The sequence below is a fragment of the Poecilia latipinna genome, unplaced genomic scaffold (assembly GCF_001443285.1).
Source record: "Poecilia latipinna isolate Pla-1442-1.1 unplaced genomic scaffold, P_latipinna-1.0 Scaffold2102, whole genome shotgun sequence".
Lineage (NCBI taxonomy): Eukaryota > Metazoa > Chordata > Actinopteri > Cyprinodontiformes > Poeciliidae > Poecilia > Poecilia latipinna.
In genome coordinates this window covers 25,228-52,715 of record NW_015114718.1, presented here as the reverse complement: position 1 = coordinate 52,715, position 27,488 = coordinate 25,228, and the positions used below count along the sequence as shown (strand labels likewise).

Below are 27,488 nucleotides of genomic sequence, written 5' to 3'. Positions count from 1 at the left end.
ATAATCCGTAAGCAGATATTGAACCTCAAGCCCACATCTATTTAATTTTTTTTAATCTTATGTAATATTCTAATTTTACATGTGTTTTCATTACCCATAAACGAAAAATCTCCCCAATTAACATAAATAAAGGATTTTAAACATCCATCTCCGTTTCATTTAGTGATAAAGTTCCTAAACAGACTTTAACAAAAAGTTTGTGGCAGATCGCTGCTGTTTCTGCAGGATGTTTTGTGTTGGGGTCTTTGTTTGCAACCTAGCCTTCCCTTCCTCGGTGAACCAGTGACCTTGTGCAGCTTTGAGCTGTCTCAGCAGGGCGCCTGACGCAGCGAGACGGCGGCCTGTTTGCTCACACAGGGGTATGTAGGTCAGCCACGGGCCGGCCCGCTGTGACAGCAGCGCGGCCGCTGCGCTGGGTCTGCCCGGCAGGACGGGACGGGGATTGGAGTCGACAGAGAGAGAGGACCCCCCTCACACGTCAGCAGCAATACTTCCTTATTCCCCCCCTTAAACACTTTGACATTATCAGGCCACACAGAGCGACGTCCGGACTTATTACTCTCACCTTTGCTGCTGCGAAAAAAAAAAAAATGAACAGAGAAGAAACGGAGCCAAATTCAAGGCAAGTATTTTGTTTTGTCCACAAAATACATGCGGACTGTGTTTATTTCTGTTTTAATCTAGTCATTGAACAACAAGGTGTTTTGTATTTATTTATTTTAGAAAAAAATAAAAATAAAGATATTACATGAACTGTGTAAAGATAAAGTTGTTTCAGGCCTTTCAATGTTGATATAGTTCCATCTAGTGGCTACAAACAGAAGGTCTAGTTCACAAACCCGCCTAGTTCTGAATCGGGAATCTGCAACTGTTACAATCCAGTTATTTCTGCCCTCAGTGCAGCTAAATAAAACGGGTTAGAGCCACAAATATTACCTGATCCTTTGAAAAAAAACCTAAAATAAAAAATAAATAAAAAGGCATCTTATAATATTTGATAAATAGCTACAGCAGAAAATCTATTGTAATTTGTAAAGCACAACCTCAGGATTCTTGCTTTCATATACTTACAAAAAAATGCCTTTCTAAAAAATAATGGCTACATTTTCTCAGTTTCCAGCCTAAGAGAAAAAGTTCTAAATAAAAATGAACAGTATATGTTATACTGTTGTGGAAATGAACATGAAAAAATGTGTATTTGTTATTGCATTTTTAAAACCTCAGTTGTTTCTTCATCAAGTCAAAGTTAGTAGGAGCCACTGTGGCTCCGGAGCCACAGGCTGCGGGCCCCTGGTCTGAGGAAGCTTCCAGCCAGTGAAGCAGCAGCTTCCTCCAGCTCAGTCGGTTCCATGAAGAGCTGAGCTGTTGGGAATGAAGGTTGAGGAGGAGAGCAGAAGGCTCATCGGTTGTAGGGATGCATGGAAGCAGATGCAGATTTTATGTTTGTCTTGATGCTGCTTGGCATTTTCCCTGAAGGACAAACAGAAAAAAACTGTAAACATTCACAAACCGTCAAACAAATCAGAGGTTTACATCCACTCATCGAGATGAGGACATAAACAATGTCTGTGTGGGATGATTATTCAATAACTTCAATTAATTTAATTATTTCCCAATAATTTATCTATAGAGGTGCAAATATATACATCCATCTCCAGTCATGTTACAGTCATTTTCAATAAATTAGATCATACAATCTGCTGAATTCTGTTTGTCAGATTAAAAATACCTTTGAAAATAACTTTTAAGCAGGTATTAAACATACTTTAATACCTGCTTCAAGTTCACATTTCTGTTTTCAAAATAGTTTTTTTACTGGTCTGATGTACACAATGGTATATTAGAAAAAAATTTCTGCCCAAAATCTGAATTTGAAAAGTCAAATATTTTCATGAAAAAACCCCTCAAATTTTTAAGAATTTTTTTTAAACTTGAGCTTCAAGTCAAGAGGACAGATATTTACCGCGTTTTGTTTGGCCCCAATACGCCCTCATAAACGTTATAGTCTAATCTTAAACGTCATGTTTAAGCTGTTACAGTTTAACAGTTTAAACGTAAACGTGTTAAAACATGATGAGCGTATGTAAACATGATCACAATATCCAAATCTGGTCGTTGGATGAAAACAGCATCAGGCTGTGTGTGGGCTGAGTTCTGAACGCTCTCCAAACCAGGCCTCTTACCCGGCTGTCCTTGCTGCTGTGGAGCTACCGGTCCCCCCATACCTGCTTGCTGGCCTCCACCACCTCCGATTGTGACCTGCTGTAAGGTTGGCCCCCCGCTCATCATGGGCCCCTGCCCTGGATGTCCAGGAGCCATGGGACCTGGAGGCCTACACTTGGAAAGGCCTTTTCCAAACGCAACAGCTGCAACCAAGGCGTTGGTGTCTCCGGGGTTAAACGACGGTTTGTTCAGTCGGGACGCTGACGGGGAGACATGTTGATGTTTTGATTTCAATCATGACGCAGAAAGAAACAAACGGAGCGGTGCAACCTACCAGCACTTTCTGCATCTCTGTCATCGCGTGGGTTGTTCAGCTTCTCCAGCAGGTTGGAACACATTTTATTCAGCGCCTGGATCTGTTTCTGTTCGATGATCCAACGACGAGGGAGTTAATGTAAAACACACCAACTGTTCGATATAAAATATGAAAAATAAAGGAGTCAAGACGACACGTAACCAACCTGCGCTACATCCGGACCGATGCGCGCTGCCTCTGTGCTCAGCTGCTTCTCCTGCTCCTCCACCTCCGGGTCGGGTTTGGTCCGCAGGTAGTCTGGGACGATTTCATGGCTGAACACCGGGACACGCTGCTCCGTGAGGACCTGAGAGGGCAAAAACAAGAGAGATGAGAGGCAGAAATCCAAAAACACAGGAGGACAACGGTGAGAATACACTCACCGTTAGGTCGTCATCTGGCTTCTGGGACAGCACCAGAGGGATGATGACCTGGCTGCGGAATGACGGCGTCTTCTCGTTCTTCAGCATCTTATTGATGGTGTTCAGCTGACCAGACAGGAGACCGAAGTTATCCAGAACATTGGGCCTGAGAGAGAGCAACACGCTGCTGTGGTAAAATGTTCTACAATTAAGCTGGAGAAAGATAAGGCTGTTCTTCATCCTATGAAGAAAAAGTAAGGTTTGATTTCATAGAAGTTACAATATATGCACATTATAAACATTTTCTGACTATCAACTCTTCCATAGTTAATGTTGGCCCAGTAATATCCAACAGCAAAATGATTTAAGAGGAAACAGAAGAACCCGACTCTGTTACTCTAGGATGGAACTGAGCAGCAACATAAGTTTATAGTCAAATATTTAGTCACCATGTCAGTCGCTCGTATTCGTTCTCCAGCTTGTAGATGAAACTTTGCAGAGCATTTTTAGTGAGAGCCACCAGAGAGATGAGAGAATCCACCGAGGCTTCTAGCTGCTTCTCCTCGCGTTGCTGAAAGAAAAACAAGCAACACAAATACAGAGAACGGTTAGCAACATAGCCATGTAGCTATAAGCTACATAGCGTAGCCAGCTGGGCTAACTACAGTGTTTAGATGTGTGTTAATATGAGCAGAATAAACCATAAGTTGTGCTAAACTAAAACATTTATCCTTCCGATGAAGGGTGCACTTCTTCAAGGGGCGTATGGGAGTCAAACTTACCTGCATCGTTGAACAACAATCTAGCCGATTAGGAGAAATGAAACAGCCGTGTTCTTCTTCTCTGGGATTTTATGGCAATATGTATCCCATTTGTTGCATTACTGCCATCTTCTGGAAGAGTCGTTCATCACACTTCTATTATATGTGTCTGATGTATAATTCCGATTATCTTATTTTGTGATAAGGTTACAGGTATGCTTAAGTGAAAAACCAACTTCCCCCAGTTTTAGTCCGCTCGTAGAGAAAGTACTCAACCATATAGCACACTGCTACTTTAGCACAGTAGTGCTGGATTCCTTGTAGTGTTAAAGTGTCAAATACTACACTATCGGATATGTTTTTCAAAACTATAAGTACATTGAATTACAGTCTACTTATGGGTGTGCTGTAACTTTCAGATGGGTTTCTGCTACAACACCTGAATCACTTCAGCCATTTGATTCAGATGTATTGAAGACAATTGATTGCATTTTATTTTCCTTAAAAGTAGTAAGCTTATGCAACACCTCAAGTTGACCATGTGGTGGCACTGTGCTGATCTTTTAAATACTAAAACTGGTATTCTATATTACTTACACAAAGATTATCACTGTAGTTGGTAAATAACTGAAGTGTAAAATATTTCAATGAATTACTTTCTGAAGTAATAAGAGATATTTGTCACTGAAATGTTTTATTTTGAAAAAAGAAACACTTTCAGGTAAGCATACATCATCATAACCATCATTTGGCACAGCTTTCCTCCCAATACTGATATACATTTATTAGGCCTCTTTCTTTGACATTAGATACCTATGCGGTCACATGAACATATCAGTTAGTACAGTAGCTTAATCCTCAGGTGGAGTCACATTTTGTGGATAGAAAGTTCGGGTCGGTGCAGGAAATAAGCATTGCTGATCTACTGCTTCAGATTTCACAAAGTAAGAACGTGGGTTTATACTCTACAACTTTTCTGTGGCACATAATTGCAGAAAGTCAAAATCTTTAGTGACAGTTCTAGTGTTGCATGTAAACTTTCAGGGTTTAGAAGTGGTTCTCAACGTCTCCCAGTTCCACAACCACAGTCTTCAGCTGGGAGTAGTACTCGATGGTCACCTGGCCGTTCTCCCTGCCAAAGCCTGCGGAGATTCAACAGTTTGGGTTCATTCCTGCACTAAATCTCATGTTCTCTCAAAGTTAAATTGAAAGAATTGTTTATGAATGTAGAAATCTCCCAACAAGCTACCTGACATCTTGTATCCTCCAAATGGCATTTCTACAGGACTGTTATTATAGTTGTTGATGAAGCAGGTCCCCGCCTCCAGCCTCTCTGCCACACGATGAGCTCGAGAAATATCCCTGCAGGAGGAGGGAGGAACTTATTTCATGTGGTAAAAGATTAAACCACTCACGTCTGGACTTGAACTTCATTAACCTACTGCAGTGAAAGGAACGAAATGAATGGGCAGTTATAAAATCCAACCTAGAGAAAGCAATAAACTCCTCTTCAAAGGGAAGCAGCGGTAGATCTTTACTCATTGCTGGTCAGAGATAATCCTGCTGACTCTGTTGCTCACCTGGTGAAGACTCCAGAGGCCAGTCCATAGGTGGTGTTGTTGGCCCTCTGGATCACCTCGTCCTCAGAGTCAAAAGACAGGACGGACATGACCGGACCAAAGATCTCCTCTTTCACACAGGTCATGTCGTCTCTGCAGTTTTCTGTGAACAGAAGGTGTGTGAACTGTGATTTGACAGAAACCAGTAATCGCTACGACGATGAGTGAGGGGGTCAAACATACCAAGAACACAAGGAGACATGAAATAACCCCCCTTCAGTTTGGGATCAGTGGGGACAAAAGGGTCTCCTCCACAAAGCGCCTTGGCTCCCTGGCAGAAAAACAAAGAGAACAATGAGATCTGGAAACTCAGGATCTACGGCTACGTTCACACAGCAGGTCTGAATGATCTATTCTGATTTTTTTGCTGAAATATTATTTTTTTGGGGTCGATCATGCTACTAATTAAATGCAGCCACAATCAGACTTCTGTGTGAATGGTGTGATGGAATATTTTGAAGGTTATTATGATTATGACTACCGTATTTTCCGCACTATAAGGCGCACCTAAAAACCTTCAAATTCCTCAAAAGCCGACAGTGCGCCTTATAATCCGGTGCGCCTTATATATGGACCAATATTGAGCCACAACAGGTCTAGCAACTACGGTAAGCGGCTGCCAACTTCATTTTCGCCCGTAGAAGAAGAAGCGCGCGGTGCATGCTGGGATAGTTGTCAGAACGCTGGTTTGTTAATAAAGTTTGACTGACCTATCTACCTACCGACCGTCTATAATCAGGTCGTCTGCAGGTCATTTAGCACCACGTTCTCCACAAACATGCTGTGCGCGAATGGAGAAGGGTGACCATCGTCCGGCCACGCCCCGGCCCAGGAAGGCTCTCCTCGCTGACCGGAGTCGGACTGTTTTGTTGACATTCTTTATGTCAACAAATTGGCTTTAGACATTCATCCGGGGTGCTTCAGGGGGTGCTTCGACTAGGGTTACCAAGGGACCAGCCCCTATACATTTAAAGCTGGAGGGGACGGGGGAAGAGAGACAGAGACTGCGGGGCAGCATGTCAGTTGGTCTGTGTTACCCAGAAAGCAGTTGGGGACAATATCACAACACCAACACCATGAGTGAAACAATGACTGGGGCAGCCTGCTATATAAAGTACTCGGGGATCTGGTCTTTATCATCACATCCACATTTGGAGTACGGAACAAATAGGGTCCCGTATATGTTCAATAAGGGATGGGTGGCAACCCTAACTGTAGCGTCTATTCTATGAATATGTGCACCTTATATATGAAAAAAGTTTTAAAATAGGCCATTCATTCAAGGTGCACCTTATAGTGCAGAAAATACGGTAAATCAATGTGTAACAGTGTCAAGATTCTTCTGTAATGCACATGCTCATTGGAAGGTTTTCTGAAGCGGTTTCTCTGAACTCAGTTTTGCAATAGTTGTTGAATTGTTTCTAGTTAGTCTGATATCCACCCTCATAACGTCCTTGAATGTTTAATTTCCCTTATGAAAAAAATATGCATGCTTGCAATTTGTTTTGTAACCAAATAGATTGTCAAATTATGTGAATGTATGAAACCCTTCTTATGAAACTGAATGCTGTGTTCGGCTCGAGGCTTTGAATCCTGACTGTGTTCAGTGAGCAGTGTGTTTGAATGCTGTAAAGCCTTCAAATAAATACTAGGAACATATATATAATTTTTTTGGTTTTTGAAACAGTTTTTTTTCTTACTCTTTGTTAAAGACAATTTTCTCAACAATAACTTAAGACACCAAAGTTACCCGCATGTTCAGAAGAAAAGCATAGACATCACACAGCAGTACACTGTTTACAGAACTAATAATAAAAGTTATTCAGCATTCAGAGCCAACAGTATCGTCACAAGATCATAAGATGAAAGAAGCTGAAAGAAAGAAAGCACAACTAATAGCAATGACCTTTGGTGGAGCATCAACGGCAACGTCTTTAGAAAAGTCTGTCTGGATGTGTGGTCAGAAGCAGGAGCGGTGGCGTCAGGATGGGATGTGCTTCACTGACAGATTTCATAATTCTGATTCTTTTCAGAATTGTTTGTTTGATCTGGCTTCTTCTGATGCAGAATTATGGCGCATGTCTCATGTCAACGTTGTAAAAGTTTGATAAAATGCAACATAACCGTTCTGACTATGAATCTGATTTGGTTCAACATATTATGGAAGTGGCACAGATTGGACTTTTTGGGTGACTATGTTGGAGTTGGGTTGCATTTACTCGCTGTGTGACCATAGCCTCATTTTAAGTCTCTCAATCCAACAATGATAATGAACCAACCTCCTTCTTGGCTTGAGTGACAAACCCCAGAGCCTTGTCCAGCTGGGGCTTGCTGATCAGGGCCCCCATGCGGGTGCCGTCCAGCAGCGGGTCGCCCACAGAGATGGCCTTGGTCCTCTTCACCACTTCCTCCAGGAACTGTGGCATGATCTCCCTCTGTACAAACACCCTGGTTCCATTGCAGCAAACCTACACATTTCACACACACCTTGTAAGAGCTCACAGAGGTCGCTCTAGTTCAGACGGGCTGAGTGACACAAGCAAATACGGATAGGACGCCCATCAGTCTCACCTGGCCCTGGGTCAGGAAGTTGGCCATGAGCGCCCCCCTTATGGCATTCTCCAGATCACAGTCTTTGAAGATGATGAGGGGAGATTTCCCTCCCAGCTCCAGGGTCACCTGCTTCACCCCCTTGGCAGACATCTCCATCACCTGAGAGGACATGCAGCAGGGATGGAGTCATTCCAACTCATTTTGGTAAGTCTAGGTGCTGCTATTCAAAAGAATTGGATGTTTTGTCAACTAGAGCCTCATTCACAAGGGAAGACTTTTATGCCAATTTTTGTCCAAATTAGCAAGATTTCGCACTGGAATGTTGTTGAGTGAAACATTCTGATGTTTCAATCAAACATCGGAAACACCTCTTATCGAACTATAACGGGTTTGGCTTAATACCAAACCTGCAATAGCTACAATGTTTTAACGTCATGTGTGGACTCTCAGGTTTTGAAAACAGGCTACAGATTTTGCTGTGTGAACCAAATGTGCACATACAACACATTTTTAGCATTTGTACCTTCTTGCCAGTTGGAACACTGCCTGTGAAGGAAACCTTAGCCACCTTGGGGTGGTGGCAGAGCAGAGTGCCAGTCTCTGCTCCACCTTGGACCACACAGAACAGGCCATCAGGCACTCCTGCCTCTTTGTAGATCTCAGCCATAACCAAAGCAGTCAAAGGAGTCATGGGAGACGGCTTGAACACCATGGCATTACCTAGAAAAACCATTGTTTTACTTCCATCTCTTTTATTAGTGACTTCATGTCAAAATGAGAGTTGAAAGTCACTGCTGTTCACTGACCACAAGCCAGGGCCGGAGCTGACTTGGTGACAGAGATCTGGAAGGGGTAGTTGAACGCCCCGATCCCCACACACACCCCGAGGGCCTCCCTCCTGGTGTAGGCGAAGGCTCCTCCAGGAAGCTGGATGTGCTGACCTGCAGTCATAGCACAAACCCGCGTTCAAACAAACAGAAAGTACGCTTCGAAACACAAAGAGACATCCCCGCACCCACCTGTAAGCGTCCCGGCCATGCCGGCGTAGAACTCCATGGTCTGCCAAGCAACGTCCACATCCACCAGGGCTTCAGTGATGCACTTGCCATTGTTGATCACTTCCAGCTTTGCAATTTTCTCCCTCCGTTCCTGTTTGATTGGGGGCAAAAATGTAGAGTCATTACTGGAAAATAAACCGAACTCCTTTATGCGACCTAAAACGGGCCAACCAGACACAAAAGGAGGATTTTGTACAAATACGAAGGAGGGAGGGCTTCCTGTTAATGAATAACAAGAAGCTGCAAGCTTGCAATAGTCAGCTCCAATTTAAATTGCACAATAGGGACAGTAAAAGTTGGACAGCTTCAAAGCCGCCTGACCGGCTAACCCTGATAATGCGGGCGGCCTCAAGCATGACCCGAGCCCTTTCCATGCCAGACATCTTGCTCCATTTCACGTAGGCAGAGTGGGCACTCTGGATGGCTTCTTCCACCTCCTCCGCTCCACAGGGCACCAACTGGCACAGGACACGGCCTGAGCAGACAGGAAGGCAAATAAGCTACAGATAGCTGGGCTGTACTGATAGATGTCTTCCCATTTCTCTCCCCCAGAAAATACGGAGAAAATTCTAAAGACAGCTCTGAAGTTAGTATCTGATCTGTAGTTTCAGACTCTAAAGGACTATTTCACAACTTTTGAGTTTCAGATTGATTTTCTCTAGTTGAGTGCCAGAAAGATCAGTCAAACCTGGAAAGAAAATTTCAATACTGAACAAAAAAAAAAAAAACAAAAAAAAACATTTTTACATTTACAAAACTGCACATTTCTATTTGCCCAAGTCCCTTTGGTTTCTTTACCATTTTAACCTACTTTGAGGAAAACTTAAATAAATGGTCAGTCTGGTCAACCGTGGAAATGATTGTCCTAAACTAAATAAAGCACCTTTAATAAATTTCCTATGTGTGAAAGTTTTTTGTTTGCAAAGCTCCCGAAGTAAAATTCCCCTTACTTGGTACTTTGCCAAATAGAATAAAAGATTCACTGATTATAAACTGGATTTCTAATCTGTTAAGTTATGATTTAGCCCATAAATTCAGTGAATGAAATTCAGAATTTCTAAATTGATTAAAGCCAAGGTAGAATATGGGAGAAAAGTGAAATGGGACAGTCTAATTCTGTTGTCTGACAGAAAACAGAAGTGTTTCAACAATGGGCCGTTCTTTCATTTTATGTTTCACCTGTTGCATTTAAAAAGTTGTCATAGAAATACTACGATTCAGCATAATCTTTTTCATTTTTGTGTACTTTACCTAATTGGGTGGGTTTTTACATGTAGATAACTAGTAAGATATTTCTCCCCACCCTATAAACAAACTATGCATTAAATACATCCTAAATAACTTAAGTGCACAAAAAAGATGTTTAACACTACTTCAACAACAGGGAGTGACTAACTTAAGATTTGAATTATTTAATCAAATGTATTCAAAAATATAGTTTAAATGACTGCCAAAAGCACCAAACTCAAAAAGCTATGTTTATAGTAAAAGGTTTAGAAGTTGTTGAGAAAATTATGCAAAGGACTATCTGTCTAATGTAAGCAACGCAGTTCATCTTTATTTCAGGTATCTTGAAGTCTGAAATAAAGAAGCCCTTAGAAGTCTACATTTGGTCAGAATAATAGTACAGTTATGTTATTTGGCTGACGATTTGCAAAAAGATGCGAAACAACCCATCAGGGTCACAAATCAGAAGCTAACTTCAGCGTCGCCGTCCCTCTCCTAAATTCAACTCCAGAGCAGAGTTACTTATAAACCAAACTAAACCTCTCTGGACTGTGCTATTGTTCTACGTGTCACTTTTTAATATGCATTACCACCAGGACAAACTTTTAACATATGCATTACCAGTTGCAGGCTCGAAAACGGGCTCGGCGTTTTTGTCCTCCCTGGTCTTCACCCGTTTTCCAGCCCAGAAGTTCAGAGGCTCCGTAACCACCAGGGCTCCAGTGGAGGCTCCGGAGATCATATCGAGGATTGACTGGGCCATTTCACACAGATTGTACCTGAAAGTTTCAGAAAAATATCTCCATTACGTAATATTAGCTTGCAAAGGTAGAGAGCTAGCAGAGCATCTAAACTAGCTTAGTCAGAGAACGTGACACGAGGACAGAATGCACGCGCTGTTATTATTGCTGATAAAAGTTATTGGAATTTTTTTCTAGAACAAAACTGTACCGTTAGTGATCTACAGAGAGAAGAGCTGCAAGATGGACGTCTGGTTAGAGGGGAAGGAGGATTTTACGCCCCTTTTAAACAGTCTGGACACACCTCTTTTCAGAGAAACCGCTTCTCACTTGTGTCAGGCTCATAAAGCTGAGGCTGAGCCAAACAGGCGGACTTTAAACACAAATAACTTCGAGAAAGATGAATAAACCCTGCTAAAACCGAGTCTGTCATTTCTGTTATACAATGCAAGCGAGTAGACAGAAATATGGTTTTACAAAGACACCTTAGTATGACACAGTTTATGGACACCATGAAAAAAAAGCATTTTTAAAGATATTTTTCTAAATTGAGTGCAACACAATACAATGCAAATTATTAGAGCTGAGGAGAATTTAGAAAGGACCCCGAGATAAAGGACTTGTTAAGTTATACAAGATTATAAAACCAGTTGGTCTGTCTCCAAGAATATAATCTAAGAGCACATAATGATTAATCAACTTTTAAGAAATCTTCTAAGTATCATTTTATTAGTAATGTACAGTATAATGTTGTTTTATGAAACCAAACAGCTAACCTCAGGTAAAAACACTCAGACACCACTGTCATTTTAAAAAATTAATGCAAAACTGAAAATAGGCTTCTAATTAGATGCATTATGAAATAAAACATGTGACTTTCGGAACAATTCCCTTTTGACAGATGAGACTAAAGTGGAAATGTTTGGCCACAGTTGATAACCAAGCACAGCACATCAGGACAAACATTAGGAAGGTGATTGATGTTTGTGTAAGTAATGAGTGTGGGGTTAGTGTTGTTTTATGTTCTGTTAAGGAAAACACTGAACAGATGGAAGTAGTGCTGGTGTTTACCTTCACCAGCTCCAAGTTCTTTATCAAGTTGCTGTACCAACTTGATAAAGCAACTTGATAAATTTTCTTTATCAAGTTGCTGTGATAAAGAACTTTTTTTCTGCCATGGTTCTTTTAAAGAAATAATTTCATTTCAGGCGGAGCATACTGGTCCGTTAACAGAAATGTAAAATTATTTTCTTTGGATATGACTCTTTGTGAAAATTCCAAAAGTTGAAACATTTTTTGGACATATTTAACTTGTCATTCACATCTAAACGGGATGCAAATAAAGAAATCCGAGAAATATGACATATAATTGTAAAACTTTTATTAATATGCAATTTACTCAAAATAGAGATGATGACATTCAATAATACTGAAAGGCGTTCAGATGTTATTGTGTCAATAAAAGATTAAAATCTCAGACCGGTCCATGTTGTGAGGTGAACACGGTGTGAACTGAAGTTCTTTTCTATTTTCTCCTCTACTTTTAAGTTAAATATTACAAAACACAACAAGAAATCAAACAACGTAGTAGCTGAAACAGGCAAGACATTTGCTTCAGCACAAACAGTTCCATCAATGCTCTGTTGGGGGCGCCATGGTGACTTGACAATTAGGAAAACTTGGCTGCTTGGGGTGGAGGTCCCAGGAACCCCCCTGCCTGCTTGGTGGCGGCTCTGGAGGGGGCAAGTCCGAGCATTTTCTGAATGTTCTGAAAGGAGGACAGACAGAAAAATCTGTTTTTCACAACCAGGTAAAAAGTGATGGCTGTTCACAGGTACTTTTGGCAGATTAATTGACCAGATTGTGGAATTTATAGTATTTAACTTAACCACAAAATATCTAATTTCACATTATTTGTCATAATAAATATTTGGCAGTAAGTACTGCATATTTTGGCTATAAGTTTATTCCTCTGACTTACTAATTTGATCTGGGAATCATGTCTGATGAACAGCTGTTTAAAAGAGGTTCCACTGCCTGGAGAACCATGAGTCAGGCTTGATGATGTATTGAAATGTATAACAAAAGAAATAATCTAACTGCATACTAGTTTGTAACTGTCCATTTTTATTTCTCACTTCTTTTAAGCTGTAAATAAATCGACAAACCTTGAAATTATTTTACATTTGATATTCAGAAACTCTGCAAAACATTCAAAGTTGGTTATTCTTAATATATGCTATTACAAATTAAAAGTCAGTTGATATTTGAATTAGGAAGCAGTTTCCAATGGAAACCAAATCCTAACATGTCTAGTTTTCCTGTGGTCAACAAAATCCACATCAAATGACCCAAAACTAACAATCAACATGATGAGAGTTACTGAAGCTTAGAAGCAGTGGAGTTTCTTTTCACTGTCGCAACTTCACTGGCTTATTCAGGGTCAAAGGTTGAAATAAATGAATATTGACTTGAAGATGAGGTCAAAGGACATATGAGGCTGATGTAGAGATGAACTCTGTTAAACTCAGACCAGCTCCTTCTTGATGATGCAGCAATGTCACTGATCCAGGTGTTTTCAGGACAGTCTGCTGCTGATAGCTGCACTTTGTCCACAGTCATCATGACCAAGCTCTTTTAACGATGACACCAATCTCGTTCTGAATCCAACATTTTTAGATTTGGTTTTTATCTCTGATGCACTGATCACAGTTTTCTGGCTGAATAACAATCTTTAAAAAAGCCGATTTTGGCTGATACCAATTTTATTTCTTTGAAATGTCTCTAAATATAGCGACAGAGTTGGCAACATGGGAGTGTTGTAAATATTGATTTTTTTTGGTATGAACAGCGATATAAATATTGGATATAGACATCGGAGCATCCCTAGTGATCCATGTTGGTTTGTCACACCTTTACCTGTGCTGATCCACTGGCATAAAATCAGGGGATCGATTTGTGCCATGACAACCACTCAGTAAGTAACAGAAAATGTTTAAAGGTAAGAAAGTGTTTTTCTGGATTATCAAAAACGCAATAATTACCTGTCTGATAGACATGGTGCAGAGGATGTAGAGGAAGATAAAGGAGCAGTCAGTGTAGTCTTCACCCAGCAGGTTACGGTGCGACAGCCCCTGAATGTAGGACAGCGGCACAAATGGCAGCTTGGCCACAACCCTTCCATCAAAACTGCCAAGAAGAAAAACAACAAGGTGTTTTAGTTTGTTTATTGCACTTAATTAGAAAACTTGTATATTGTTTCATTTCTAAATAGTTATTTCCGTTTTGATCAAAAGTGGAGCTTACATGGAGTTGAACATGCCCATCAAAGCTGTGAAGCAGAAGCCAATTGCGAACATGGACTTCATGCGCACCTAGGAGCAAGCACACTTATGAAAAACAATATTGGACTGAAACTACAGGATCCATGTTGAAGAATTATTCAATAAGACAAGGACAGGTTGGCTGTCATAGGCCTCACCATGGACAGGTCTCTGTTGTTGTTCTTCAGCTTCTCTTCCTGTCTTTCTGTAACAGAACACGGTTTATTTTAGAGCTTCACAGTACTCTGGGATACGCCATCACATAACGTAATCACAGAGTGTTGTAGAGTGTCTTAAGTTTTTCGTATCATGTAAAGCACTTTAATTACATATAGAAATGATGGGAACATAGTGATAGTTACAGCAAATCAATGCCATTTGTGAACTGGTTCCCATGACAACTCGTTGGCTTCTTACCGATTTTCTTCTTCTGCTGGCGTCCTGCAGACTCGGTAATGGTTTCTTTTTTCTTTTCAACTGAAAGCAGAAAAACAAGAGTAAAGAACCATCTATAGATGCCAATCTCGTCAGATAATGGTGACCAGCCCTAGAGCACTTACGCTTTTTGCTTTGTTTTTCCACCTCAGCCTTTAGCCTCTTGTACTTTTCAGTTCGATATACTAAAACCCAGGTGATTCCTGCCAACAGAGTAGGATATGTACAAATGTCACAAACTGTATTCTCTTTCTTCCAATGAATGATCACTGAACAGTAGATATCTACTTTATCACATACATATTTATAAGGATTCTTCTAGTTCACTAAGCCTTTGTCTAGTGTTTTGAACTGATCTCAATGTCTAACTAATCAATGTATTGCACATATTTCTGGCTATTTCACAAAATATAAAAATAATCTACATTTTATTCCAATGTTGATATGCATATTACATATTATGTTGCTGTCCACTTTTTCCAGTTTCCAGTTTGATTTACTGTAGATTTTAATTTCATCTACTGGTCCTATATCTGGCGCCAGACCATCATACCTTGACACGCCCGTCACAGGTTCGAGTCCGGCTTGTTGACCTTTTCAGCATATCTCTCACAACCCATGTTCCTGTTATTTTACTTTCAAAGGCCAAAGAACAACAAAGAACTATCACTTTTATTATTATTTTTTGTGGGTATCTGCGTACTTCTAATTCTCTCTCTTTTGCAGCTTTGCACGGAGAATTTCCAATTGAGCAAATAAAGAATTCTATTCCGTTTATGAACTATAATATATGGTTGTTAATTCGTCTTTAACCAGTAGGGTGTGCTCTGTTCACATAAATCCTACGAAAAACCGATTTGCGAGTCAAGCAGCTGAACGGATTCTACAAAAGATGAATGGAGTCATGCCTGCACTTATTGGTAAGCCATTAAAAACTGAGAAGAAGCCATATTTAACAAACTATCAACACATTCAAATACATGTTAAAGCATTAAAATTTTGATATTTGCTAAAGCTCTGAGACTTTTGTTTTGAAATACTAACCGGAACCACAAGGTGGTAGCCATTAGCCTTGTCGGCTAGTTTAAATTCAAGCCTCAGTACTGACTGTAGGTCCAGAAAACTTTAGAAATCACCCATCATACCAAGGTTGATATAATTTCCACGCCCAAACTCTTACAGGAACAATATATATTTATACAGGGTCGTGTCTCTGAACACTGTTAAACACGTCAGCTAGCTTAACGAGGATTTCCACCCACCTTCTGCTAACAGCGCCGTACAGACAGAAATAAAGACGATCAGAATGGTGTCTGCAAACATGGTACTCATGGTGGTTTTCCGGCTGACGGAGCCGCTTCAGAACCGCTTCACAGAACAAAGGCCAGACACAAGTTAAAGCCTGAGCGGCTCCTTCTCTCCACTGAGCTTCATAGAGCTCTGTCAGCATTACACATAGGTCATACAGCTGAGAAACACTTCCGGTTTATTCACGCTTACGAACACGCGCACAAACACAAAACAGAAAACCTTTTCGGCCAAGAACTTGTCTATTTTTAGTAATATTATGTTACAGATAAACACAAAGTAGCGCATAACTGTGAAATGGAAAGACAATGGGAATTTCTTAAATTGTATTTTTTACAAATAATGATCTAAAAGGCGAGGCAAGCATTTCAGTCCCTTTCACTTTGAGGAAGGATTAAAAGTGATTTTTCTTTCACTCAGTTGTTACTGATTACTGTGTTTTGGCATAAGTCCATTAGTTTTGAGACAAACTAATTGACTTCTCAGTCAGGGTTACTGCTTACTCCTTGTCAAGAATTTTAGTTGAATTCAATCTCCTTCAAAGCCTTATTTTTTAAGGCTTTTAAGGAGATCATCAGATATGATAGACCCTATCATATCTGATGATTAATGCAACTATGGCTTTGTGATGATGAAAGATAAAATATCTCTTCAGCTTTCTAGGAGAAAGCTGTGAGGTTCTACATCAAAACTCACTTATATATATATATATATATATATATCAAGAAATTGAAAAGAAAAAAGATCTGATTAATTGTGGTCTTTCTTTACATTTTTTGTGGATCTTTTAGGGGCGATTGGGCTGTGTTTCTAGAATATATTTAGCAGAAAAGTATCATTACTCTAAATTCCTGAGATCTGAATATTTCTAATAGAACACTTTGGTCCCAGACTGCAGTTTACTGGTAACTCCTGGAGGTTTCTAAAAGTAGAATGGGAGAAAGATCTTATAGTTTCAGGCTCCTCACCAGTCTACTAAAGTTTATAGTTAGATCTCTGTAGCCACAGGCTTAGACTGCATATTGACAACTTTTCTATATTCCCCTACTACTCTCCAAATTTGCAGTATTTGCAGCTACTGCAGATTTTAACTGTACTGTCTGTCTCTTCATAGAATCTACATCTGGTTTAGCTGCAGCACCTGGAGGGTTGTTGCTACCAACAATTTACGTTCTCCTTCTGTCTTTCAGTCCTTATTATTATTATTATTATTATTATTATTATTATTATTATTATTATTATTATTATTATTATTATTGTTGTTGTTGTTGTTATTGACATTGAGAGTACTCCTAGATCAGTGCTGATCAATGCTTATGGTTTTCCTCTTCTTTTTGAGTGCAGTCTTTATCTTCTTGGCTGCTCACACTGAGCCTTGTTCTGCTGGAGGTTTCTTCCGGTTAAAGGGGAGTTTTCCTTTCAACTACCACCACATGCATTATTATCAATATGAGGGATTGCTGCAAAGTCAATGTCTCTGTGCGGTCTACTGGGTTTTCTACAACCATTTTAACAACTTGAAAATTAAACTGAACTTGTTGATAATAGGATCAAGTTGGAATGAACTGACCTGACTAGGAGTCGTCTTTTTTTGTAAAGTGTCTCGATATAAATAAACTGAATTGAACTCCCTCCCATTTCCTGTGATCTGACGTCACTATCGTCCTCCTCACCGTCACCGTGATGAAATAGGAGAAGTGCGCGCGCGCACACACCGGCATGCACAGACCGCATCGGCAGGCAGATGAAGCATGCCGGGAGACAGCGAGACAAAGCCGGGTGACCCGGGCCAGCGTGACAGGCACCGGCAGCCGTTCCTGATCGGTGTGGCCGGCGGCACGGCCAGCGGAAAGGTTGGCATTTCCATCACAAGAGCCGAACATGCTCTTTGTTGACGTTGTGATCAACAAAGATCACGTTGTGATCGATTCTTATTTTTTGTTTGCTTGCTTCCCTTAATTATTTTTTCTATACTTTGCATCATCCTTAAAGGTGTTGCTTGATTAGTAACATAGAAGGGTAATTTGCAAGGTGTATATATATATATATATAAACATGAACAAAGAGAATGACCAGATTTATCAGCAGCAGCTGTGCAGAGGCTGCAGATTCAGTCAAATCAGAATAAACTACAACACATATCTCTCCAGGGAGTAAAATGTGTTACTTTAGAATAAAATGGAGGGATTTTGTTGCAGTGTTTATTATGGGATCATGTATTCCTTCTTCTTGTTTCTCATGGATCTACATGCACCGTTTCTGTTCTTCCTCCTCATAGCTTTATTCCCAAAGTCTACAGAATGTTGAAGCTTACAAGTCTTTCAGAGTCCATTCTTCTATAGAAAAGAAAAAGCTGCTTTGGTGCATGGCTGTGTTGCAGAAAAAATATTGCTTTCAAAAAGTTGTAAGTTGTAGTCGATTCAATCGGCAAAACTTTATTTGTGGTTGAACATTCAGTTGTTGGTGGTTTCTGTTTCCTGATGCTATGCGCCACTATCTGAAAGTAACCGTTCACAGAAACACCTGTTTCCATGTTATTCAAATGGGGGTTGAACTGTGTTTCTTCTTATTGTTTGTCTGCGAGCTGCAAAGATGGCTAAAGTTGCATTTTATATCAAACAATGTCAACTATGGATTTATTTAATGCTTGTTAAGATGCATTTATCTATTTTATGCACTGAACATAGGCAAAAAGTTTACTCTTCTCCTCTCTCCCCCATCTTGTAATGTTACCAGATTTGACATTGTTTTAAAGCTTTGTTGACATTAAGGGTATCAAGGAAAGTGCTTTTTTATAACCTGCTAATGTGGAAAGTTTCATAATTCTTGACTAAAAAAATTATGGACATTACGGGAAAGGGTGTAGTACAGACTGTAGTACAGATTGTGTGTTAGTGGGAAGCTTTATTGTATTCCAATCTGAAAATTGTGGGTTGGATTCCAGCATCCTCCTGTCACATGCCGATGTGTCCTTTGGCAAGGCACTTAGCCTCCATTTACTGATCTACATATTAGTAAATGAGGCCAGTAGATATTTTTTTAAATGTTGTGACCAGCTCAGATGGAATTTTATATGACTGGAGGAACAGTGTGTAGAAGTTTAACCTAGGAAGGGGTAGTCTGGCTGTCTGGCTCAGCTCTTCTGAAGTAATTTTGTACACCATGAACTGTTTGAGAACAATCAACTGTTTCCATGACATACTTCAACATAGCATGGACCTATACTCTAATTGGTCAATGGCCAGGGAACTCCATAGCGATCACACTACCTTCAGTCATTCGCACACTGATGGTGGTAAGGTAGTACATTGTAGTCACAGTAGTCTTGACAAAAGCAAGGTTACTATGCCAGCACCAGCACTACCGGGCCAGCACCAGCACTACCGGACCAGCAGCAGGTGAAGTGTCTTGCCCAAGTAGACAACGACTGAGACAGACTGTACAGGGGTTTGAACCGGCAATCCATGGGTTACAGGACAAACTCCTACCAGCATCCCAACCTTTGCTCTCTGGGCTATGACAGAAAACTCAGAGTGCAGGCTGTGACTCTGACAATTCTGCTTGGTGTTTATGTTCTCGTTTGGCCAGTCATCAGTGTGCAACAAAATCATGGAGCTGCTGGGCCAGAACGAGATCGACCACCACCAGCGCCAAGTGGCCATCCTTAGTCAGGACAGCTTCTACAAGGTCCTGACCCCAGAGCACAAGGCCAAGGCACTCAAGGGCCAGTTCAACTTTGACCACCCAGGTATTGCAGTGGTCTTCACCTCTTCATTAAAAGGAAAGATTCGAAAGTTTTTCACCCTAACAGATGGCTTATTCAACTGCGTTTGAGAAGTTATAGTTTTACTATTTTGTTCTTTCCTTCGGTCTAGATGCATTTGACAATGACCTTATAATTGAGACCCTTTGGGACATCAAAGAAGGAAAAACTGTCCACATTCCTGTTTATGACTTTGTCTCCCATTCCAGGTGAGTCTTTTCTTGACCTTACAATCCTACAACTCTGATAGCTTGTGTGAACTCGGGTAAAGGTAAAAATCTCAAAGCAGACCTTATATCTCATATGGATATAGTGAGACATAGCAGAAATGGCTTTAGTGCTTTGTGTTTGCTCTCTGTCCATCAGGAAGGAAGAGACGGTCACAGTGTACCCTGCCGATGTGGTGCTGTTCGAAGGCATCTTGATGTTCTACTCTCAGGAGATTCGAGACCTTTTCCAAATGAAACTGTTTGTGGATACGGACGCAGACACACGTCTGTCGCGCAGAGGTGATGTCATATTCTTAAAGTGAAAAGATGCTTAACTAAAGGTGCTTGGGCTGGTTTCTTTTTAATGTTTTGGGAGCCCCTTATTCCAGTGTGGCTGGAATAAGGACACACTGGCCTTATCCCAGAAAATGCACTTACTGACCCTCTAGTACTGAACTGAACAGCAGTTGCTTTCAGAACTTCCTTAGTTCTTCTTGTCTATTTTCAAGAAGGTGTATCATACAGTTGCTGCAAATATGTCTCTGTTTCTTGTTTTTAGCTGTTTGGTATGGCATCTGGTGAAGTCTTATGCTACCATGACCTTTTTTGGACTTGAATGTGTTGTATTGTCAGAAATGGTATTCTGCTCAACCAGTCTCCCTATTCTTTCCTCTGACATCAGCAATGCATTTTCACCCACATATTGCCCTCTGAACATTTCCTTCTTTCAAATTGGTTCTCAGAAGCTTGGAGAAAACACTTTTTTTTTCTTTGTCTCTCTTATTTAAAGTGTTACTCTAAGACTTTATTGTCCAGACGGCTAGAAGCACTGGAATTAGGAACCGTTACCAGTGTTTGTAACAGAAAACACAATACTTGGTACGTATATTTGGGTGTTTCTGGTTTTTGAAGTTTGTAGACACAAACCAGATCCAGGTTTAATTAGAATTAACAGTTCTAACATGCAAACCAGAGTGTGCCCTGCAAGATGCAGTCATTTCCCTTGAACATTCTCACATTGTGTCATGTTGTAGCTGTTGAGGAGTTTAAAAGTTGCATTGGCAGTGGTCACTGGATTGTACAATGCTTTGCACCAATTTTCTAGAGAAATCTTTCCAATAATGTATTGAATTGACATAGTTACTCACAGCGACTGTATTTATGCAAATATTTTGCTGGAAAATTACCCTTGTTTTTAAAATTTCAAGGCCTCGAGGTTTATTTAAGCACAACCTTGACCGGTAGTGTGGATTGATCAAATTTATTCAATTCCTCAAATTGGCATTTTGGTGTTTTGCACTGGATGTTTTGTCATGCAAAGTATTCCTGCAGTTAGCTTTGTGGAAAATCTTCTGTCTGTGTGTCTCTCAGTGCTGAGGGACATTAGTGAACGCGGCAGGGACCTGGAGAGCATTCTAGCCCAATACATCAACTTTGTGAAACCTGCGTTTGAGGAGTTCTGCCTGCCAGTGAGTGTGAATTCTGCTCCTGCCATTTGCATTCTATGACCATGAATATGGACTACAACCTCCCTCTCTCTGTTTTTCCCCTTGCTGTTCAGACCAAGAAGTACGCTGACGTGATAATTCCTAGAGGAGTTGATAACACCGGTGAGTACTTTGTGTTTTACCAAGAACTTGGATTGGTAACACTTCACTAGACTCAACAGGGATATCTTGAGGGATGCAGCTGTGTTTACTGTTTATCTCTGAGCTCACATTTTTTGTCTCTGGGAGCTAAAGAAGCAAGATTAGGGACAAAACAGCATTGTCTGGGCTGAGAAACAGGGCATCTGTAACTCAGCAGGTGAAAACAGGATTTCTAACTTTCTGTCTGAATGAATTTTACCAACTTGCACCTGTTATTCTCCACATACAACTGTTTTGATAAAGAAATGCTGTACCTTCTAAAGATTTCATAGCCCTCACTCCTCACTTGTTCTCTATCCGTCATGTTTCAACTGCAAACTTTAGTGGTGCCAGTCAGTGACATGCGCCTCTTGTATTTTTCTCTGACTACAGTTGCCATTAACTTGATTGTCCAGCACATCCAGGACATCCTGAACGGCGGCCTGACCAAACGACCCGACGGGTGGATCAATGGATACGGGTTTATGAAGCAGCAGCAGCCCGGCGTGGAGTCCAGCAGCCGGCCCCACTGACCTGAAACCACGTCAGTCTCTAAGTGCTCTTCTTCTTCAGTGCTGAGGATCAGCAGTTAGAAACTGTAAAGGTCTTCCAGCGGTCTGATTCTCCTCTGACTAAAGACATCTGTATATATAGAGAATTTGATTTAAGCTTTTTTTTCTGATTCCAGTTTCCTCCTTTAGGTTTGAACTTTATGATCCAATTTCAGTTTGATTCAGGGCCAGAGCTGCTTGCCATTACAACAGAAACAGACTTGAATGTGATGTATAATCAGAAATGGTTTTCTGCTCAACCAGTCTCCCTATTCTCCTGACATCAGCAACGCATTTTCACCTACACATTGCCCTCTGAACATTTCCTTCTTTCAAATTGGTTCTCGGATGTTTGGAGCAAACACTTGGTTGTTTTTTTTTTATTTTTTTGTCTCTCTTATTGTTGTCTTTCTTCACTTGACCCTTTCTGGGAAACAAATATGTCCATATATGCAAGTTAAAGTTGAAATAAGTTGGTTTTATTGTTGCATTTGTTTTGCTTTACCTGTTAAAATGAATTTTGAGACAAAGGAACCAGTTTCCCCCTCAGGTCCTCTGATTTAACCAGGACCATTGCGTCTGAAACACAGATGGTTTTTGTCTTTACTTTATGGACCAGCTGCAGATGTTTAGTTCAATATGATTTGGACTCATTCACAATTAGAGCAATTCATTTGCTTCCATATTCTGATGCAGACAGATGATTTTTTTATTATTATTAAAAGCTACACTAACAGGTACAGGCATTAAATTTAATGTCTAATGTGGAAAGTGTTGCTGTAAATGTTCTTATACTTTTGTATAGAACTTTTTCTGATCTTCTCAGGTACTTTGCTGTTCTTTCTCTTCAGGTTATTTTTTGTTTTTGTTTTACTGTTGAACTGAGTGACATGTCACCTGTTATTAAAGCTCTCACGTTTTCACAAACATTACAGTCAAACTCACTTGGGCTAAGTTGCAGTAATCAGTCAAATTAAGTTATTTTCATTATTGACAATGCTTTAAACGCTGCTTGAAAAACTATGAAGCGTACAGAAAATGGGCTGACTCAAGTCTCTCTTCTTTCTTTTTTATAATTCTTGTTGGAATAAACTAAAGGAAATGCTGTATGCTTTATGGGGGTAACTGTTCCAGGCAGAAATAGATTTCTGGCTTCTTTTGAGGTCTGAACTGGAAAGTCTGATTTAGACCCACACTTCCTCTCCATTATTTTTCCTCTAACTTTTGCATAAAAGTTAAATATATGCTGCAGGTTCTTTGAGTATGTAGGAGTTACAAGAATGTCTCCCTTTTATTTATCAAAACATGTCAAACATTTATCTAATTTCTTTATTCTTATTTTTTTATTGAACTAAAACAACCGGTGAAAAATAATGGGAGTTCTTGACCAGGTTAAGAGAAAAATCATATTAAGTGAAAAAAGTTCAGATAGTAGTATTAACAATAAACTGTTACGAGAAGTTGTAACATTACCAGAATAATGTCATAATATTAGAAGAGTTAAGTATTCATTTTCAGAACTCAACTTTGCAAATAAGGAAATTATTTAATCTTTTAACACACCAGCATCAACTGATCAGTATCAGGACTTTGAAACAATTGTGCAAACGACAGCGCTGCCTCACTGGTCACATCAGATTTTGATGAGTATTGAAGATATTTTTTTCTCAATAAAACTCATTACCACTTTCTTCTGTAACGTTGTCTTTATTCTGACTATTTTCACTATGACTTTATTTTTAAATTAAAAATAAATGCATCTTGCCTTAATACTCTGCTGGTTGAATATGATTTGATTTGGCAACTAAGAAAAAAAAAAAAATCAGCTGATTCCGATCTCCGTATCTTTACACAGATGCCAACATACAGACAGAAAAAGGCTTCGACTGTAGGCCTGGTCTGGTGGATGAATCAGAGCGACATGTCACCTGCGTCTGTTTATGATATACAGAACATGTGTTTAAGTACAATTACCTTTCAAACTGTGGGTTCTTTTTAAAATGACATCCGCATGTCATCTGTTTTATGGAATTTACCACCAGTCGCAAACTCTATACTTTTTCTCCAAGATGGATGTTTCACACTAACCTCGTGATGCTTTAGAATCCATAATAGACCAAAAGAGGGTGCAGAATGAGATCACAGAACTATCCAAAAATACCCAGAATGTGCATCAGTTCTAAAAGATATTTCAGTTTTCTTGGGTTTCCTGTGATTTAACTGAAAAATCAACAGAACGTCTAGTTTGAATTAACGAAACTAAATAGATAACAGAGGAAATCTCTTTAGTTTTATGGGGAGTATCTATTCATTAAGTAACAAAAGGAGCAGGATAACCGAATATTTTTTAGCATTAACTGGCAAACTGAAAGCAGCATGTTTAAGAAGCTACCTGAGCAGATAGCCTGACTAAATAAACCATCTAACATCAGCTGGTGTTTGATGGTAAAGAGCGGAACGGCAAAAAAGGTAGAGCATTACTGTCAACAAGCAGGAGAGACTGCTCATTTAATAAACTCAAGTGTTTATTTTTACCATAATCAAAATAAACATTTCGATTGTTTTGATTTTCTGTTTTAATTTGGAAAATAGATTATGCCATGTTTTTTTATTTGTGTCAATACAGTGGAAGTGTATTTTGAAATGAATATGTTGAAACAATTCACCTGTGATCACATCTTTACCAGATAATACGAAACAAGATTACATAAGTTCCCACGTTTCAGGAGACATTTTAATGATGCACCGATGTGGTATTTTCTAAGCCTGTATCTTTGAAGGCTGATGTGTTGATTTTTTCTAGAGATGGTAGCATAAAAAAGGGGAAAAAAAACAAGCCAGGTTCTGAAAGAAAATAAAGGAATTTCAAGATGAGGTCCATTTATGCATCAGTGTGTATGTCCGTAAACTTTCCCTGATTTTTATGAACTACAAAAGGTTCAACAAAATAATCAGATATTAGTCGACCAAGGGAAAATCAACAGATTCTGATCATTAGCTGATTGGTGAGTGCATCCAGGTCTTCCTAAATCATTGAAATGCTACAAAGAACTTAAATTGTCCTTTGAGCAGATAACAGTACCAAACTACAGCACCAGAAATGTCCACCGGGTCTGAAAAGTTCCTGCAGGTCATTACTCCCCTTCCTGATGCGTCATTCCCTGATTGCGGCGTTCTGACCGAAGAGGCCGCGGTACAGTTCACTGCGGGCCTCGTCACTCATGGAGCTGTGGTCCACAGGCGCCATGAAGTTCACCAGCTTGCTGTGGACGTGGAATCGCACCTTGCGCCCCTTGCTGGCTTTGGTGTCCACCTTCTTCTTGATCTTGCTGCGCAGCTTCTGGATGGCCAGCCACTGCCTGCCCATGGCCACCTGGTCGTTGGGATCCGTGGCGCTCGTCTTGCGCTCGATTAGCTCCCTTAGGAGCTGGTGGTAGAAGTCGTCGTCGTCGAATACGTCCTCGTCCAGGTCTTTCAGGTGCGTGTTTAAGGTCGGCTGATGCTCGGCGACCTCTCCCTCCTCTGGGATGTTGTCGAGAATTTTGGCAGAGGATTCTCTCTTGCCGAGGACTCTGTATTCGGAGCGCCTGGTCTGGGTGCGACGCAGCAGCCTCTCTTTGTCCATCAGAACCTGCTCCACCTGGGTCAGAATGTTCCTTTCAAATGCTCCGAAACCTTTGCTGCTCTTGCCCGTGGTCAGGCGGGTTTTGTCGTGCCACTTCTGCAGCGTGGTGTTGCGGTAGGGCTCGAAAGCTGCAAAACGTTTGGCCATGAAGTCTGGGTACTCCGCCATATCCATCTTCCTTTTGGGCGCTCCGACGTCCGCCGATGACCTCTCCTGCTCCTCTCCACCGCCATCGCTGTTTATCTCCTCATCATCCTCGCTCCCCGCTGGAGGCCTCCCCACGGAGATGGGGCGTGTGTCGGGGCTCTGGTACAGCAACTGGTCATGCAGCTCCAGCAGGGACCTCTGGAGAGCCTTCAGGGCCTTGTGGGTGTTCTTCAGAGCCCCGGCGTACTCAGGCCCTCCTCTCCTCTTGAACTCTGGGAACGCAGGTGGCTGAGGCAGCTGGTTGGCAGTCACCAGGGCTTTCTGGAGTTTGATTCGGCCCTCAAGCAGCTGGTCCCAGAGAGCCAGCTGACTCTTCACTGCCCTGCCTTTCTCTACCTCCTCGTCCAGTTTGTCTTTAGAGAACGTGTGGACAGCGTCCCCTTCCTGCTCGCCTTCCATCTCATCGTCCTCAGAGCCTTCATCCTCATCACTGCCTCCGGACTCCTCACCACTGCCATCATCTTCATCTTCACTCATCCCCAGGTCATCCATGCCTTCCGTCATTTTATAAAAGTCCACTTCAGGAAAAGTGGCGTCAGAATCCTTCGCCTGTGGTGTCAATTTAGCATCTAGTTTTGAATATCTACTCAAGTATTCCAGCTCCTCTTCTTCATTATCATCATTATCGTCATCACCACCCTCCTCTTCCTCTATAGAACCCTCTTCATCATCTTCCTCTGTGTCAACCTCATCATCCTCTTCTTTGTCTGATTCTCCAATATCCATAAGCAACTCTTTACGGGACACTGGCTTCCCCGCATACCTTCTGTCCGTGTCCAGCAGCAAGGAAGAGTTGCGTTTCCGAAGAGAACTGACCCCGACCCCAAGATCATCCTCGTCGTCCTCGCTGAACCTCTCGACCACACGGGCTTTGGTTGCTTCGTCTATATCGTCCTCTGGATCCGCAAACTTAGGCAACGGATTCAACAGGTCCTCGAGCTCCTGGGAAAACGAGCCCGCCATGACGGAGAGTTTATATTTTTTGCACGTGTGGAGCGGCTACTGATGAGATCACGGTGCGTCTGACGTTGGTAACGTGCGACGAAACCGAGAAGCATGTGTAAATAAACCCTGCGACTTGTCTCTCAGGGAACATTTGACCCTAGTTCGAGGCTGCCTCCCCCCACGCCCTACATTATTTAGTTAATAATAATAATAATAATAATAATAATAATAATAATAATAATACATATAGGCTATCTATCTAGCTATCTATCTAGCTTATGCATTCTTTCACACTTTCTGATGTGAATTTAGAATTCACGTATCCGGGTTTAGGTCAATTATTATTAATTATTTTTTCAAATAATTCCAAATGCCACAGATAATCATAGAAATTTTCTAAGGCATTTTTTTTTATTACTTTCATCAAAGTCAAACGTTTAAATACAGTAAGATTGCTGTGTCTTTAAACACAATTTGATATGTTTTTGGAAGCTTCTGGTATATGTCTTTTTATATAGCATATATATATATATATATATATATATATATATATATATATATATATATATATATATATATATATATATATATAAAATGTGGGTAATACCTTAAACACAACACCCCCGAGTACAAATGCGCTTTAGAGATCTCTACAC

General features: G+C 40.7%; 5 protein-coding genes across 8 annotated transcripts; 1 reads left to right on the top strand and 4 right to left on the bottom strand.

Moving 5' to 3' along the window:
* Window positions 1–700: 700 nt before the first annotated feature.
* med8 (mediator complex subunit 8) lies at window positions 701–3,773 on the bottom strand. 3 transcript variants are annotated; one of them, XM_015017089.1, is made up of 7 exons: window positions 3,663–3,773; window positions 3,330–3,451; window positions 2,902–3,046; window positions 2,685–2,825; window positions 2,498–2,585; window positions 2,184–2,423; window positions 701–1,470 (listed from the first exon to the last, which is right to left on the bottom strand). In XM_015017089.1, exons 1-7 carry the CDS (start codon window positions 3,666–3,668, stop codon window positions 1,400–1,402), a joined length of 813 nt encoding a protein of 270 aa, XP_014872575.1. In that variant the 5' UTR covers window positions 3,669–3,773; the 3' UTR covers window positions 701–1,399. The 3 variants fall into 3 exon arrangements, with proteins under 3 accessions (XP_014872575.1, XP_014872576.1, XP_014872574.1); XM_015017090.1 differs by having other exon boundaries at window positions 2,226–2,423; XM_015017088.1 differs by lacking the exon at window positions 701–1,470 and having other exon boundaries at window positions 1,929–2,423.
* Window positions 3,774–4,316: 543 nt separating this feature from the next.
* On the bottom strand, window positions 4,317–18,164 carry aldh9a1a.1 (aldehyde dehydrogenase 9 family, member A1a, tandem duplicate 1). Of its 2 annotated transcripts, none has more exons than XM_015017087.1 (12): window positions 18,159–18,164; window positions 10,720–10,877; window positions 9,201–9,346; window positions 8,833–8,962; window positions 8,620–8,754; window positions 8,337–8,533; window positions 7,832–7,972; window positions 7,540–7,728; window positions 5,444–5,531; window positions 5,222–5,363; window positions 4,891–5,003; window positions 4,317–4,783 (listed from the first exon to the last, which is right to left on the bottom strand). In XM_015017087.1, the coding sequence occupies exons 2-12, from the start codon at window positions 10,859–10,861 to the stop codon at window positions 4,689–4,691; spliced, it is 1,518 nt and encodes a 505-aa protein (XP_014872573.1). In that variant the 5' UTR covers window positions 10,862–10,877; window positions 18,159–18,164; the 3' UTR covers window positions 4,317–4,688. The 2 variants fall into 2 exon arrangements, with proteins under 2 accessions (XP_014872573.1, XP_014872572.1); XM_015017086.1 differs by lacking the exon at window positions 18,159–18,164 and adding an exon at window positions 11,050–11,156.
* Window positions 12,198–16,088, bottom strand: tmco1 (transmembrane and coiled-coil domains 1). Its single transcript, XM_015017092.1, has 7 exons — window positions 15,859–16,088; window positions 14,722–14,799; window positions 14,579–14,638; window positions 14,320–14,366; window positions 14,145–14,212; window positions 13,883–14,027; window positions 12,198–12,606 (listed from the first exon to the last, which is right to left on the bottom strand). Exons 1-7 carry the CDS (start codon window positions 15,926–15,928, stop codon window positions 12,508–12,510), a joined length of 567 nt encoding a protein of 188 aa, XP_014872578.1. The 5' UTR covers window positions 15,929–16,088; the 3' UTR covers window positions 12,198–12,507.
* uck2a (uridine-cytidine kinase 2a) lies at window positions 17,600–23,581 on the top strand. The gene is made up of 7 exons (XM_015017091.1): window positions 17,600–17,757; window positions 19,493–19,652; window positions 19,780–19,876; window positions 20,034–20,176; window positions 21,248–21,345; window positions 21,438–21,486; window positions 21,898–23,581. Exons 1-7 carry the CDS (start codon window positions 17,656–17,658, stop codon window positions 22,035–22,037), a joined length of 789 nt encoding a protein of 262 aa, XP_014872577.1. The 5' UTR covers window positions 17,600–17,655; the 3' UTR covers window positions 22,038–23,581.
* A 955-nt stretch (window positions 23,582–24,536) lies between these two features.
* aatf (apoptosis antagonizing transcription factor) lies at window positions 24,537–26,926 on the bottom strand. The gene has a single exon (XM_015017084.1). The coding sequence runs from the start codon at window positions 26,848–26,850 to the stop codon at window positions 25,210–25,212; it is 1,641 nt and encodes a 546-aa protein (XP_014872570.1). The 5' UTR covers window positions 26,851–26,926; the 3' UTR covers window positions 24,537–25,209.
* Between the last annotated feature and the right edge of the window lie 562 nt (window positions 26,927–27,488).

Bases quoted from the DNA above. Each gene is read 5' to 3' on its own strand.
- tmco1 (XM_015017092.1), bottom strand. From the start codon at position 15,928: ATGAGTACCATGTTTGCAGACACCATTCTGATCGTCTTTATTTCTGTC. The intron at 14,028-14,144 runs GTAAGCTCCACT...TCTTCTTGGCAG, and splicing joins ATGGGCATGTTCAACTCCAT to TTTTGATGGAAGGGTTGTGG. The intron at 12,607-13,882 runs GTAATTATTGCG...TCCTCCTTTCAG, and splicing joins GCACCATGTCTATCAGACAG to AACATTCAGAAAATGCTCGG.
- uck2a (XM_015017091.1), top strand. From the start codon at position 17,656: ATGCCGGGAGACAGCGAGACAAAGCCGGGTGACCCGGGCCAGCGTGAC. The intron at 17,758-19,492 runs GTTGGCATTTCC...TCGTTTGGCCAG, and splicing joins GCGGCACGGCCAGCGGAAAG to TCATCAGTGTGCAACAAAAT. The intron at 20,177-21,247 runs GTGATGTCATAT...TGTGTCTCTCAG, and splicing joins CACACGTCTGTCGCGCAGAG to TGCTGAGGGACATTAGTGAA.
- aatf (XM_015017084.1), bottom strand. From the start codon at position 26,850: ATGGCGGGCTCGTTTTCCCAGGAGCTCGAGGACCTGTTGAATCCGTTG.
- med8 (XM_015017088.1), bottom strand. The intron at 3,047-3,329 runs GTGACTAAATAT...GCTCTCTCTCAG, and splicing joins GAATACGAGCGACTGACATG to GCCCAATGTTCTGGATAACT. The intron at 2,826-2,901 runs GTGAGTGTATTC...TTGCCCTCTCAG, and splicing joins AGCCAGATGACGACCTAACG to GTCCTCACGGAGCAGCGTGT.
- aldh9a1a.1 (XM_015017087.1), bottom strand. From the start codon at position 10,861: ATGGCCCAGTCAATCCTCGATATGATCTCCGGAGCCTCCACTGGAGCC. The intron at 8,755-8,832 runs GTGGGTGCGGGG...CTATGACTGCAG, and splicing joins CATGGCCGGGACGCTTACAG to GTCAGCACATCCAGCTTCCT. The intron at 5,364-5,443 runs GTATGTTTGACC...TTCTGTTCACAG, and splicing joins CATGTCTCCTTGTGTTCTTG to AAAACTGCAGAGACGACATG.